This window comes from Bos javanicus, chromosome 25 (assembly GCF_032452875.1).
Source record: "Bos javanicus breed banteng chromosome 25, ARS-OSU_banteng_1.0, whole genome shotgun sequence".
Taxonomy (NCBI): domain Eukaryota; kingdom Metazoa; phylum Chordata; class Mammalia; order Artiodactyla; family Bovidae; genus Bos; species Bos javanicus.
In genome coordinates, this window is record NC_083892.1 from 14040854 (window position 1) to 14055119 (window position 14266).

The 14266-nt window shown below is 50.3% G+C and overlaps 1 protein-coding gene across 4 annotated transcripts in view; it reads right to left on the reverse strand.

Annotated features, from left to right (window-relative positions):
- Positions 1-6748: 6748 nt before the first annotated feature.
- Positions 6749-14266, reverse strand: part of MARF1 (meiosis regulator and mRNA stability factor 1) — a 39539-nt gene continuing 32021 nt past the window's right edge. For all 4 annotated transcript variants that reach the window (XM_061401207.1, XM_061401205.1, XM_061401204.1 and 1 more), the window contains exons 23-27: positions 13953-14165; positions 12942-13002; positions 12731-12856; positions 11265-11435; positions 6749-9348 (exon numbers count right to left, since the gene is read on the reverse strand). In XM_061401207.1, the coding sequence (XP_061257191.1) occupies positions 9104-9348; positions 11265-11435; positions 12731-12856; positions 12942-13002; positions 13953-14165 (816 nt within the window). In that variant the 3' untranslated portion in view covers positions 6749-9103. The remainder of the gene's footprint in view (positions 9349-11264; positions 11436-12730; positions 12857-12941; positions 13003-13952; positions 14166-14266) is intronic.

The following is a 14266-nucleotide window of genomic DNA, read 5'->3' on the forward strand; positions in this document are numbered from 1 at the left end:
CCAGGAGCCCCACAGGGCCCTGCTCAGCATCAAGGTGACAACTGATCAACCAGTTTTTGATTTCAAGACTTGTTTTGGTGACATTGGGCTTGGCATAAGTATTCCATTTAGGGCCTGTTGTTTTTTGTTTTTAATTTATATTTTGGCTACACTGGCTCTTCGCTGCTGTATGCAGGCTTTCTCTAGTTGCAGCGAGGGGGTTCTACTCTCAAGTTGCGGTGCTCAGGCTTTTCTTGTTGCAGAGTACCGGTTCTAGGCACGTGAGCTTCAGTAGTTCCAGCTCAGGGCCTTTAAAGTGTGGGTTCAGTTGTTGGGGCCCACAGGCTTAGTGGCTCCGAGGCATGTGGGATCTTCCCAGGTCAGGGTTTGAACCGGAGTCCCTGCATTGGCAGGCAGATTCCTATCCACTGCACCACCAGGGAAGTCCCTGTTGTCTTGTTTTTAACAGTTCTTTTTGGTTGTAGAAGACCAAAATTGAAGCCACGCTTGCAAAACATGAGGATGCTTCCTGGCTCCTGGGACATCCTATTGCTTTTGCTGCTGCTGCTAAGTCGCTTCAGTCATATCCGACTGTGTGTGACCCCAGAGACAGCAGCCCACCAGGCTCCCCCGTCCCTGGGATTCTCCAGGCAAGAACACTGGAGCGGGACATCCTGAAATGTCCCCAAACCTAAGGTACCAGCAGGTCCAGGGATTCAAAGGATATCACCTGGACCTGTTTTCCATGTTTTGCTAACTCTCAATGCTGGCTTTGTCCAGCTATAAAGCTCCCAGCTTCCATTCCCCAAGCCTCCTGGAGAAAAAAATCCAGCGATTTCAACAAAGAATGCTAGCCTGGAGTCTGGGTCACATGCCCAGTCCCGAATCACTTGCTGGAGCAGTGGGTGCCGATCACTCTCAGCCGAGCTGGGGTCCAAACGCTGATATGGAGAGGGGGTGGTGATGTCAGCTCAGTTGTGCCAGAAGAGGAGAGAAGAGATGCTGGGAAGTTAAAAACACAGGTCTGCAGCATTTTAGAGAATAAGAAACAAGACTTCCCTGGCAGTCCAGTGGTTAAGACTCCGAGCTTCCACTGCATGGGGCGCAGGTTCTATCCCTGGTTGGGAAACTAAGATCTTGTATCCCACACATCACAGAACAAGCACCACTACCCACCTGCCCCGCTTCCCCACCAAAAAAATAAAAAACAGGCTTTCAGAACAGGGCAGAGATTTGCTAAGGTCATTAGCGAGCTCACTGAAGCCTGGACAGAACTCAGAGCCCTTGGTCTGACTCAGTGCCCCTACCTGGCTCTTGACTTGCTTTACCCACAAGCTGTTTGTTTATTCAGGTTCGAACAGCAACTATCTACCCACGGAAACCACAGTCTATGGATTTGGAGGGAAGAAACCTCTAAGAAAGCATTTCTGTGGCTTCAGGCTCCAAGCACAGCGTTGCCCTGGGCCATTCAGCTCTGAGTTAACTGCCCCACTTGGAGACCTCAACCCCCAGAAAGGCTCCAGAGCCTGTTTAGCCATGTTAAAATGAATTTTTTATTTTGAAATCTTTTCTTCTTTCGTGGCTGTATCTTGCAGCCAACAAAGGTCCATCTAGTCAAAGCTATGGTTTTTCCAGTAGTCATGTATGCATGTGAGAGCTGGACTATAAAGAAAGCTGAGCACCAAAGAATCGATGCTTTTCAACTGTGGTGCTGGAGAAGGCTCTTGAGAGTCCCTTGGACTGCAAGGAGATCCAACCAGTCCATCCTAAAGGAAATCAGTCCTGAATTTTCATTGGAAGGACTAATGCTGAAGCTGAAGCTCCCATACTTTGGCCAACTGACTCACTGGAAAAGACCCTGATGCTGGGAAAGGTTGAAGGCAGGAGGAGAAGGCAGAAGGATGAGATGGTTGGATGGCATCACTGACTCAATGGACATGAGTTTGAGTAAACTCCAGGAGTTGGTGATGGACAGGGAGGCCTGGTGTGCTGCAGTCCATGGGGTTGCAAAGAATCGGACACGACAGAGCAACTGAACTGAACTGAACTTGCAGCTTGTGGGATCTCAGTTCCCCAACCAGGGATTGAACGCAGGACCCAGCAGTGAAAACCTGGAATCCTAACCACTGAGCCACCAAGTGGTGATTTAGTCACTAAGTTGTATCTGACTCTTGTGACCCCATGTAGCCCATGGGGCTCCTCTTTCCATGGGATTTCCCAGGCAAGAATACTGAAATGGGTTGTCCTTTCTCTCTCCAGAGGATCTTCCCAACCCAGGGACCAGACCCAAGTCTCCTGCATTGCAGGCAGATTCTTTACTGACTCAACCACCAGGGAAGCCCTTGGGCCACCAGAGAAGTCCTCTGTTTTGAAATAATTTTGAACTTACAGAAGCTGTCTTTAAAACAGTGCAAAGAACCCCTGTACACCCTATGATGCAGTCACTAGTTGCTAGCGTTTTGCTGCATGCTCTTTATCACTTTATTTCCAAGAATGACTTTAGTTGCAGACATGATGTTGCTTCACCCCCTTAAAGTCTTCAGCCTGTATTAAAGAACAAGGGTGCTCTTTCCTATTATAGCACAATTCTCAAAATCCAGAGGCACAAGACTATTATCTAGTATATACATTTTATCCATGGTCCCAGTCATTCTCACTATGGCAATTCTCCTCCACTCTATGGGATCTGGTCCAGGAACAAACTTGCTTTTTGTTGCCCTCTTGAAGCTCTTTCAGTCTTTTCGTCTCTCATGACCCTGAGAGCTCTGCAGCACCAAGACCAGTGGTTTTATAACTAACCTTGTCCATTGGACACTTTAGTCAATAGAAATTGATGAGAGTCCAGACAAGGAATTCAGGGAAGGGTTAAAGGGACTTCTACGGCAGCAAGGGGGAAGGGAACAAGAAACAGGGGCCCAAGAGCTGGAGGGCTGGTTCCTTAAATACAGTGACGGTGGGGGCAAATCTGCGGATGGAGCTGGAGGGGTGTCTTAGGTGGTCTGCCCACCCCTTTGGTGGTGCTGTGTGCAGGAATCACGTGCTTTTGCTCCCGGCACCTCAGAAGCGACAGTTTGTGGCCTTGAAGATGTGCTGTGTGCTCATTCGTGTCTGACTCTTTGTGACCCCATGGACCGTAGCCCACCAGGCTCCTCTGTCCATGGGGCTTTCCAGGCAAGAATACTGGAGTGGGTTGCCATTTCCTCCTCCAGGGGATCTTCCGGACCCAGGGATCGAACCCGCATCTCTTGCATCTCCTTCACTGATAGGCAGGTTCTTTACCACTGGTGCCACCTGGAAAGTACCAATAATGAGCGAGTGAAAGTCGCTCAGTCATATCCGACTCTTTTCGACCCCATGGACTGTAGCCTGCCAGTCTCCTTTTTCCATGGAATTCTCTAGGCAAGAATACTGGAATGGGAAGCTGTTCCTTTCTCCAGGGGACCATCCCAACCCAGGGATTGAACCCAGGTCTCTCACACTGCAGGAAGATTCTTTACCATCTGAGCCACCAAGGAAGCCCGTGTGGGCTTTCTATACCTTATCGTTCATGATTACCCTAACTGCTTTTAGTCCCTTATTGTGGCTTGTTGTTTAGTCGCTAAGTCATGTCTGACTCTCTGCAATCGCATGGACTGCAGCATGCCAGGCTTCCCTGTCCTTCACCATCTCCCGGAGCTTACTCAAACTCATGTCCATCGAGTTGGTGATGCCATCCAACCATCCCATACTCTGTTGCCCCCTTCTCCTCCTGCCCTCAATCTTTTCCAGCATCAGGGGCTTTTCCAATGAGTCAACTCTTCCCATCAGGTAGCCCAAGTATTAGTCCCTTACAGTTCCTTTGTATTCTGTTGCTCGAGGAGACAGTTTTCCAGGGGCACTTGCAAGCACTCTGGTGGGGGTCGGGGTGGTCTCAGGTCCCCACCTGTCTCAGTTTTAGCCAACAGCCCACATTTTAAACATGTTTCCCTGGTGATTCGAATGCCCTCTCTGATCTGAGAATTACCACCCAAAAGGGTCTTCCTGTTTGAGCCCAGGGCCCTGCTGCTGTCAAGGAGGCAGGAAAATATGATTGGGCCAGCCTCTTACTCACCAGGGTCCCCACACCTGGCTCAGTGCCCGGGACCCAGTGGGGCTCAGTAAAGATGAGGCCTGGGAGGTGCAGGCCAGGGGCTCCGGCCCAGCTATGCCAAGGAGTGGCTGGGGCAACGGCCCACCCTTTCCAGCCTCACTCTCCCCATTTGTAACCTCAGCGTGGGGGGTGGAGGCTTGCAGCTTTGAAGCTTGTTTGTTGACCCTTGGAAGGTTGAGCCAGGGCACCCCTTTCCTCCCACACTGGGAGCTGGACCTCCAATGTCAGTCACTCACTCAAATTCATCAAACGTAAACAAATTGTTTATGTAAATTCATTGTCGGGACTACGACTTGCTTCTGACTGATGGAATTTGGCAAACATGATGGGAAGTCATTTCCTTAATTAGGTTACATCATACAAGGCTCCCTCTTAGAGGACTAGAAATTCTCCTTGCTGGCTTGAACTGAGCTGCCATCTGGGGAGGCCCATGTGGCCAGCCTCTGGGGTCTGCAGATGGCTTCCAGCTGACAGCCCACAGAATCTGGGGCCCTCACTTGGGGCGGGAGGCCAAGAGGGAGGGTCAGCAGGTGCCAGGCCCCAGAATCCGTGTGCAAAACAGCATTGGTTTCCCCACGTACAGACATGAAACAGGTTCTATTTTAGAACACAGATCTATTTTCTGAAACGTCTTTCTTGATTCCATGTCTGGCCCAGACACACCAGACTCAGCCAACCCCGAGGGCGGGGCCTCTGCAGCCTGTGGATGGGTCTGTCTGCACTCACTGTGACTAAGAAGGTCTGCAGGGAGAAAGGGGGGTGGGGGGCGGTTCTCTCACACCAGGCCCTGCATTAGGAAGACTTTCAGCAAAGGCGGAAGGGCCACCGCGACCACTGCAGCGCCCCCAGCTGGTTCACCAGCATGGGATGAGGGGCCCAGTGGCTGGGTCCTTAGCCTCAACTACGGATGTTTCTTCCCCTTTCCTCCTCTGGACCCTGAACTCCCCATTTCCAAATCCTTCCTTTCCAGGACCTGTGGATTGTTCTCTTCATCTCGCTGAGAGAAGGTCTGGCCCTCGATCTCTGATCTTGTCCCACACGCCTGAAAATTGAGGGGCTTGCTTTCCCACCAGTTCTGTAATTTGCCAACTGCATCCCAAAGGCAGCCAAAGTGTGAGGTGCTGATTGCTCAGTTTTGTCCGAGTCTTGCAACTCCATGGACTGTAGCCCACCAGGCACCTCTGTCCATGGGATTCTCCAAGCAAGAATACTGGAGGGGGTAGCCATTCCATCTCTAGGTGAACTTCACAATCTAGGGATCAAACCCAGTTCTCCTGCACTGCAGGCAGATTCTTTACTGTCTGAGCCACCAGGGAAGCCCAAAGGCAACCAGGTCTCCTCACATTTCCACCTAAGCTTTGCCCCAGGGCTGCCTACCTCCAGGGAGGGACTACAACTCTGCTGGGAAAGAGCCTCCACACTCGGGCCTTGCAAGTGCTAATCCAAACAAGCACACTGGATCCGCCTCCACTGCATCTCTCCCCCAACAGTGAGACCAGGCTGACGCTGTACCCACACACGCAGCTGGGAGACTGGCCAGCGACTGTAGGAGCCTGAAGTTCAGCCACACAGCAGAGTGTGAGGTCAAGTAACACAGTGATGGAGACCCCGCTGACTGCTGGTTTACAGGGCAGAGTCGGGTTCCTGCTTCTCCCGAGTCCTAGAGCCACTGTGTGACCTGTCTACAGTGCAGACGAGAGCTGTGGCAGGTCACTGCTGTGGGGGGTGGGGGTGGGGGCTGGGATGCTTCTGATGCTCTGATGACTCGGACCCTGCCCGAGCGGCTAGAAACCAGAGAAGCGAAGTCGCAGAGCACGAGGCTCCTCACGGAAAAGGCAACACACAGGTCAGCTGCACATCGCAGTCAGTCCTAGAAGGTCACAGCCGTCTCCTGTGTGGACAGGTCTGCTTTCACTGGCCATGTCTGCTAGGCTGCCGTCTCCAGGTGGGAAATACAACCAAGACAAATGTGATGCTGTTTCAACCACCAATTGAGACGTTCCAAATTCCCTAGCCCCTACTAAAGGGGCACAGCGGCCTCTCAGGTTTTCCGGCAAAAACTGGCTACAGTGAAAGGTGTTTTGAAAGGACTACCAAAGGTTTTAAAGAGACTATTAGTGTTGAACTTTAAAAAATTGCCCTTCATCAAGAATCAATTTACCTACAAGTTCAAATCTCTTCTGCGTCCTTTTCAAAATCCTGAGAGGGATGGTGGAGGGTGGGTGGGGAGTAACAGTGGTCTCAGGAAAAGGGCTTCACAATGGTGAAAGAAATCTTTTCTAAATAGACTTATTCAAAAAGCAAGCCTGGCAGTGACCAAAACCAAGGTAGTCTGCAAAATGGATTTCTTTCCCAGGGAGAGAGTTCCCAAGTTTTATAACCAGAGAGTATTTCGTGATTATTATGTTTTCCTCACATGATTATACGCTGGAGCAAGGCTGGAAACCCTGGAGGGTCCTGACCACAAAGTGCCAATAGTCCAGCCGCCTGCTGGGGCCGGATGCCACATTCAAAGGGGCTCCACGACGCCAGACCCATGTGCTTCCCACCACAGATTCCCAGAAGGGATGAGAAGCTGATGGAACTGGGGGACAATCCCCCACCCCCAAGCGAACAGAACACTCACTTGGGGAACTCAAGTGTGATGCTTGCTTTTAAAGTTTATTGACAACTGTTTGGTCCCAACACACAAAACAGCACTTGAACCACAAAAGAAGTGTTCAAACAAAGTAGACAGTTGAGAAAAACATCTCTTCCCCCAAAATCAATTCAAAACAAACAGTGCAAGATGGGAAAGGGGGTTTTGGTGATAACTTGTCTTTTTTTTTTTTTGAAACAGATAAATCTGATATATTCTTTCCACCCAGAAATAAAGTATTTCATTGTCTTAATTCTCATACGTCATTCTGTCACATCAATTACACCTCTAGATAAAAAAATAGATAGCAACTGGACTGGCCATTGTGGAGCACATTACAGACACCATGAGCTTTGCACATCTTCAAACGGTGACTGTTAAGAGTCACGCACGCGTCCCAGGCTCCTGGCGACTTCAGTGAACGGTTCGACCTCACCCACATGACAGCACACAACTCCAGTCTCTTCTTTGGTGCCCAAAGAAGCTGCTCTTTGAGGCTTTTCCAAGTGACTTGTAATGGTGCCTCGGGCATTTTTTTAAAGTCCACTTTCTCTACCTTCAAGCAAAACTAAAGTCCACATGTGCAAATTCAGCCTTACGAAATCTTAGAATAAGGCCACTGATGTTCTCAACACCATCTTTATCATAATGTTTAAAAGCTTTCTAAAAAAAAGTGCACCTCTGCATTTTACTGACTGTCACACTATGTCTGTAGAGGGCATGCCTTCGGGAAGACTGAGTGCCACGACGCCTACAAGGCTTTCCCAGGGCCGCTCCATCTTGGTCGGGGCTGTGTGCTGCGAACTGGGAATCGTTGGCTTCATTGAAAAGATTTGGGGAACAAAAAATCTTACTTGTAAAAAATCTCTCAATAGCCCTTATTTTGTGGCATTTTATCAAAATGCTGGCTATGAAATCAGAGCCCATTTTCTGGCTTTCTAGAAGTTACAAAATAGAATCATTTCCCCAAAAGAAACCATCTAACTAGTGGAAGACCTTATGCCAACAGGTTTTTTCCTGCTCTATGAATGAATCCGCCTTTTTGCCCAACAAATACAACCCATTGTAAATGTCAGGTTTCTCCAGGAGGCGTAAGAGGCCGCCAGTCACCGGATGCCTCAGCCACCTCAAGGCGAAGGTCACTCCACAGGGCAGTGCTCCCTCAAAGGCTGGCTTTCCATAAATGCCAACATCAGACACCAAAAAAAACCAAACAAACCCAAACATGCTTCCAACAGCGAGAAGTAACAGTAAAAGCAGATGCTATTAAAAGACACTGAGTTAACAGACGCAAACACACAGACACGCATACAAAGCTTCCCAGCCATCAAAACCAGCTTTAAAAGTACGAATACAAGGTTAAGTTGATCAACCTTGGCCTTCCTATGTATAGATAGAATTTCTGCCTCTTCCTAGTGGAAAGAGCATCGATACCGTTCCTGTCAAAAGCACCTCCCTCCTCACCTCTGATTTGTAATTTATGCATTTGATGCATATTCTAGAAAATCAGACTCTCTTCCCAACGCTGCCTCTCGACACACAATAATGTGTGTTGGAATTCAAATGCTGACTTTAAATTCATGACACCAAGACCATCTTCTTTTCCTTAACCTAATCCATGTCAAACTGGAACTTAACATAAAAGGGAAGCTTAAAACATCTTTGACTTTCTAGAAAGCTCAATGGAACCCCAAAGTGGAAACATTTTTAAAAATTTGAGATGAAGCCACATTTGTCAACTACAGACATAGTTAAATAAAAAAAACAAGGCACGCTCACAAGTCACATGGAAGCCAGGAGCCTTCACATCCAACCAGGACATACACTCCTCCTGCCTTGCCCACCCTTCTTCAGTGAGTGACCGCGCAGGATCACCGAACAGACTTTTGCTTCATCACCATCTCGTGCATTTGATTAATACTGTCTGAACACATCAGTAAACACAGGCTTAGAGACTACGCTATGCTACATGTAAGATTTACCACTGGCGTTGGCTGATGGAAGTTAAGACCACTTCCTTCGAGCTGAGTTCTCCCTGCTGTCTTCTTACAGAACACCATTCATTATACTTCATAATAATTAAGAAAAATTTGTTAAAATATATTAAGGATTCTTTAACAAATGCCAGGACTTTTTTTTTTTTTTCCACAAACAAGTGGGGGAGAAAAAGAAAAGAAAGAAAAACTTCAGCTTAAAGCTGCGTTCAATGTAAAAGAAACAAAACGTACGGAACATGTTTAAAGATGAAATAACTGGCTTCTAGGGGGAAAACAGAAAAGGCTGTGTTTTTTTCAACCTGCTTTTGTGTGCAGGATCAGACAGTGTTTTCCCATCCTAATTCTATGTTCAAACGAGACTCAAAGCTTGGTTATAGGTGCAAAGGAAAAGTTGGCTGCCAATTTTACTCTATTTTTGGGTTGCTTTTTGGCTGGGCTTTCCGTGGGGTCCTTGCTGAGCAGCGACTCTGGGGTTTCTGAGGAGGGGCTGGGAGGCGCCGGGACAGCTGCCGAGACACCAGGTGAGCTGGGATCAGGGGGCAGGTTTTCGTTCTTTATTGGTACTGGAATTTCAATTTTCTCTTCTTGGTTTAAAATCATAATTTCTGTAAACACAGGAAAGCAAAATATATTCAGTTCTAGGACCTGCCAGCAGTGTTGGTTTTCAATTCCTCTCATTTCTCAAAAAATTAATCCCCGATCGTCACACACATGGTCTAATTTACACGTTAGCTCTGCGGCCAATACCAGGTATCACATAAGTCAGGTGTTTAAAAATTGCATCTCTGCTCTTCCTTGAATTACAAAACTTCAGAGACCGTCATTTTGGGTTACAAATTCGTGGGCCATCCGTGGTTTAAAAACACTTTTTTCTTCTCTGCCCGTTCATTCTCTGTCAGGTAACGAAGGACCCAGAAAGCCACATGTGACCTAAGGACTTTCAGACCAGAAGGGCCCTGGTACCAGGGAGCCCTGGCTCATTCCCCTGCTCCTAAGGGATCTAAGGTGGGGGAGGGAGGCACACGGGCAGGCAGAGCTAAGGGGAGAACCACACGGAGTCAGAAATACCCTCAGAAATCCAGGAAGAGGGAAGTCCCTGGGGGTCCAGTGGTTGAGAATCCACCTGGCACTGCAAGGGATGCAGGTCTGATCCCTGGTCGGGGAACTGGGATCTCACGTGCCATGGCCTGAGCCCACGCACCACAGCTAGAGTCCGGGGGCCACAAGGAAGGATCCCGCACGATGCAGCGAAGATCCTGAGTGCCGTGACTAAGACCCTACGCAGCCAAATAGATACACAGATGTGTATTTTTTAAACTCCAGGAAGAGAAGCAGCCCACTTTTCCTGCAGCGCCCAAAAACTATCCTTCTCTGGTTGAGCCACAAATGCCAATGATTAGCCCGCTGTGTGGACAGAGCCACATCACTTGGAAGAGATGTGTCCTGTACTTCAGGCTCCCACTGTGTGTGCAAGGGGCTCTCACACTGAAGGGTCACAGAGGCCCAAAGTGACGGCAGGCACGCAGAGCCTCAGCGCAGCTCTCAGGCTGACACTCTCGGGGGAAAAATGGACGGACCTGTCAATGCCACTCGAGATTATTTCTCTCCCCATCACACAAGGATGGCTGAACTCGTACACTAAACACACCAAGGCTACACCCACGGAAGAGCTACCATCAGTTTCCTATCAAGTCTAGGCTTGTAGGGATACCACCTCTGCTGTCGCCACAGCCCAGGTCTACCCAGCAGCCAGGGAGGCTCACGTCTCCCTACTCATCTTCCAGACAAACAGCCTCTTTCAGGTTCTTTCTCTGGGTGACGGGGCCAGAGGCTGGTAAGAAGACTGAGGCCTGTGGTCAGCAGCAGGGTCATCTCCTGGACAGCAGTGTCAGCAGAGCAGGGAAGGACCCGTCACAACAGAGGAGGCAACGGGGAAAGGCCCTCCTCGACACGGCAGGCGGGCTGGCCTCTCGGTGGGTGGCGATACGGCACAAAGACGAGAGGCTGGGGCTCCAGTCCTGGCTCTGCCCCTTCCCGGCCTGGCACCCTGGGGCCCAGGCCAGCCCTGCCTGCAGCACAAGCTGGGGTTCAAGATGCAGATGCCCCCTCCCTCCCCCATTCACAGCCCCCTGGAGCCCCAGGACCCTCTGCGACCTTTAGCTCGTGTCTGGTGACAGGTAGGGGTTGCCCCTGGAGCTGCTGCGCTTTACAAAGTGGGGAGCACAGCCGAGGCGGCCCCCACGCGCTGCTCCGTGGGCTCCCCGCCTGAGCACAGCTGCAGTGCCCTCAAGACCGCTGTCGTGCCCTGGCCTGCTGCTTCGCCAGCACCTCAGGCTGTGAGCCCAGCCCTGCAGGAAAGCTGACAGGAGAAGGGTCTGAGTAATCCTCACAGGTATTTTTGTGCCTGCAAAGGTAGAGTGGCTCCCTACGTCCATCACACAGTTAACGTCTTGGCGTGAAGTGTCTGCTGTCTGACTAAAGCCACGAGAACCCACTCCCCCAGGGACGCAGCGTCTCCCACCTGAAGGCTCCTGAGGGTGCTCCTCAAACCAGATGAGATCGGCAGCCTGGAGAACGACGGGATCCGGCCTCAGCTGCGGGGACGGCAGGCAGGAGGGGACGGGCGCGCACAGGAGGTCCACCGGGGAGTCGTCGGTCAGGCGCAGCAGCTCCTGCTCCGCAGGATGGGGCCCTGGGGGAGGCGGGTGGGGGCGGGAGGACATCTGCTCAGGACCAGGCAGCCACAGCATTGCCCGAGGCGCACCTTCTCCCTGACTCCCTGAGGTCAGAACGTACTCAAGAACACAAGGTTTTTAAAAAAAAAAAAAACAACCCACTAACAGAAAGGTCTGAGTCCTCTCTCTAGTAAGTGAAAATGCTGCTGCCAGGATCGCCCGATTTGTGTTATGAACAGCAAAGGACAATTTAAAAACCCATAGCAAGTCCTTGAAGGGAGCACATGTCAGGATTAGAGGGCTCGGGTCCCAGTTCTGTCGCTGCCTCGCTGCGTGCTCTCAGGTAAGCTACTGCTTCTGGAATTTCAGTTCATTAGGATGGAGGTGACTGCTGAAGGCTGTGCTGACGGCCTGAGAGGACGAGCTACATCCAGGTGCTTTGTAGACCTGTAAAATGCTGCAGAGCCGATCACCCAATCAACACAGCACAGCAGCGCCTGTAACTACTTAAAACGACTTGCCCTAAGATAAAATGGCAATGGGCGCAGAAGTCAGGTGAGCTGCTCCCCGTCTTGTACACGGAGAGGGCCACATGAAGTCGGGGTGCCTTGCCGGCGCTCTTCAGTTGCACCAGTGCATTCCTGTCAACTCTTTCCCAGGGAAGTCCTGCAATCAAGACTCCCTGACACACCTTCAGTCAGGGGTCGGGCTCCACAGCCCCCTTCCCCGCCAGCCCTTGACCACAGCTTTCAGTGCCCTGGCCACTCTTGGCAAGAACCATGGGAAGTCAGTTTAGAGGAATCCCCTCACCCCCGATATCTCATCAAGCTCATCATCCCACCCCACCCCCAACCTTTGAGGTCTAAGAACCCTCTCAGGTCGGCCGGAATCCCCCGAGCCAGACATCTTCTCTTGAAGAGTTTTCAGTCACTGACGCCCTGGCTCTGCTCCTTGCCTGCAGAGCTAAGCTCCATCTCCCTTTCAGAGGGCAGCAGAGTTGATCCCACTGCAACTGTCTTCAAGTATTTTAACAAGTGTCAGAATCGCTTTTCTTTAACATCTGAACAGGGCTGCCATACTGTTGTAACAGGGGCTACCAACACCCTTCAAGAACCTTAACTGGTCAACCATCAAATGCAGACCAGTTTTTTCTCTGTTATTAACCAAACGCCAGACTCCTTTGGAAAATGTACCAACACCTCCCTTTAAAGAATGAAGATGACCCTGCTGTCGTCCTTTCCCCTGACCCACTCTGACTCCACCCCAAGCCGTGTCCTGGCAACGTCACCAGCCTTGGTTTTCCCCCTCTCACCGTCGCCACCCACTCCGAGTCTGAGCTCCGAGGCCGGGGGAGACTCGGGCACCTCCAGGATGCGCTCGGGAGCTGAGGGCTGGGTCTCGTGACTGGCAGGGGAAGGACCGAGTGAATTCATGCGACCTGGAGGACAGAAAACACCCGTCAGAGGGGGAGCAGGTGACAGACCTGGGGCCTGTGAAGGGGGGCAGGGATGGGGTGTACTTACTTTTCATGTCATTTTTTAACACTACAATTCTCTTATGACCATGTCCTTTTATCCAGACCACCTGCACACAAGACATATTACTGGTTATGAAGTGGAAAAGGAGGAGAAATAAACCCTAAAATTATACGTCTGGTAACATACTTAAACATACTAGGATTTAAAAGTAAATCAATGCCACAGAAAATTTTTCGACACTTTGTTTTAAAACAACAGAGGATGGAGACACACGCCCTTTATAAAAAGCTGTGTAGTCTTAGAAATCATGAGACTTGGTTTCACTCCTTAAGGTTCTTAAAGACATCACCTCCCAAATACCAGCTCTGGTATATAAATGAAGTTAGTTCTCATGTGGGAGCTCTCACCAGCTTTTCCAGACACTATGTTCACCTTAAAAAGAATGAATGGCTCCCTCATGCCTCTCAAGCTAAAGCTCACTAAACCTAAAACAAAGACCCCTACCTAATCGTGCTGCCGCCGCCTCTGCCAAGAAAGGAGCAGCAGTGGCCCGGGGCTCCCAGCACTCCCCTCACACGCTGCTGTCACCAAGCCCCTCACCTCGACTCTCCAGCTATCACGGCCTCGTGTCCTTTCCCACTTCAAATGCCAGGCTCCTTCCCCTCCTGGTTCTCTCCACTCCTCCACGGACAGCACCCCTAGGCTCCTCTGCTCTCCCCACGGAGTCCCTGCCCCCGGAACCGAGTGGTGAGGCACCCATTCCCCACCCTCCCACTTCTGACTGCCCTGCGCCTGCTCACAGTGCCCGCCCCGCCCCTCTTCATCACGTGGTTAATCAGCTTCTGCACGTCCTGAGGACTCTGCTCTGGGATCCCCATGCCTGGTCCTCCTCCGATGAATGTAGCAAAGGTTTGCAGAATGAAGAAGAAACGCTAAAATCATTCTTTTTCTTTTTTGGCCAACAGTATGTATGTTTTGAAAGGACTGGTTCAAAATGCCTGCCTTTTCATTCTGTCCAACAGAGGCTACCCTTCAAGAAACTCAGAAAACGCCTACCTGCGGGATGGCTCCCAACAGCTCCTCCACACTACTGAAGCCATATGTCTTGGGCTGCAGTGTTTCTCCCACATACTTGCTATAGGCCATGGAAAATTCATGAAGGAAAAGCTGCTGGTAGTGGTAAGTATGAAGCAAAGACCGAACGTTCTTGGCAAACAAATACAGACTTGTTAGCTTCACACACTCCTCTGTCTTGTCATTAGTAAAAACCTGGTCCAGGAGAAAACAGCAGTATTAGAAACTTCCAGAGTGACAGGTCCTGCCTCCTGGGAGAGTGGGTCTCTGAGAGTGAAGAGAGACGCCAAGTGAAA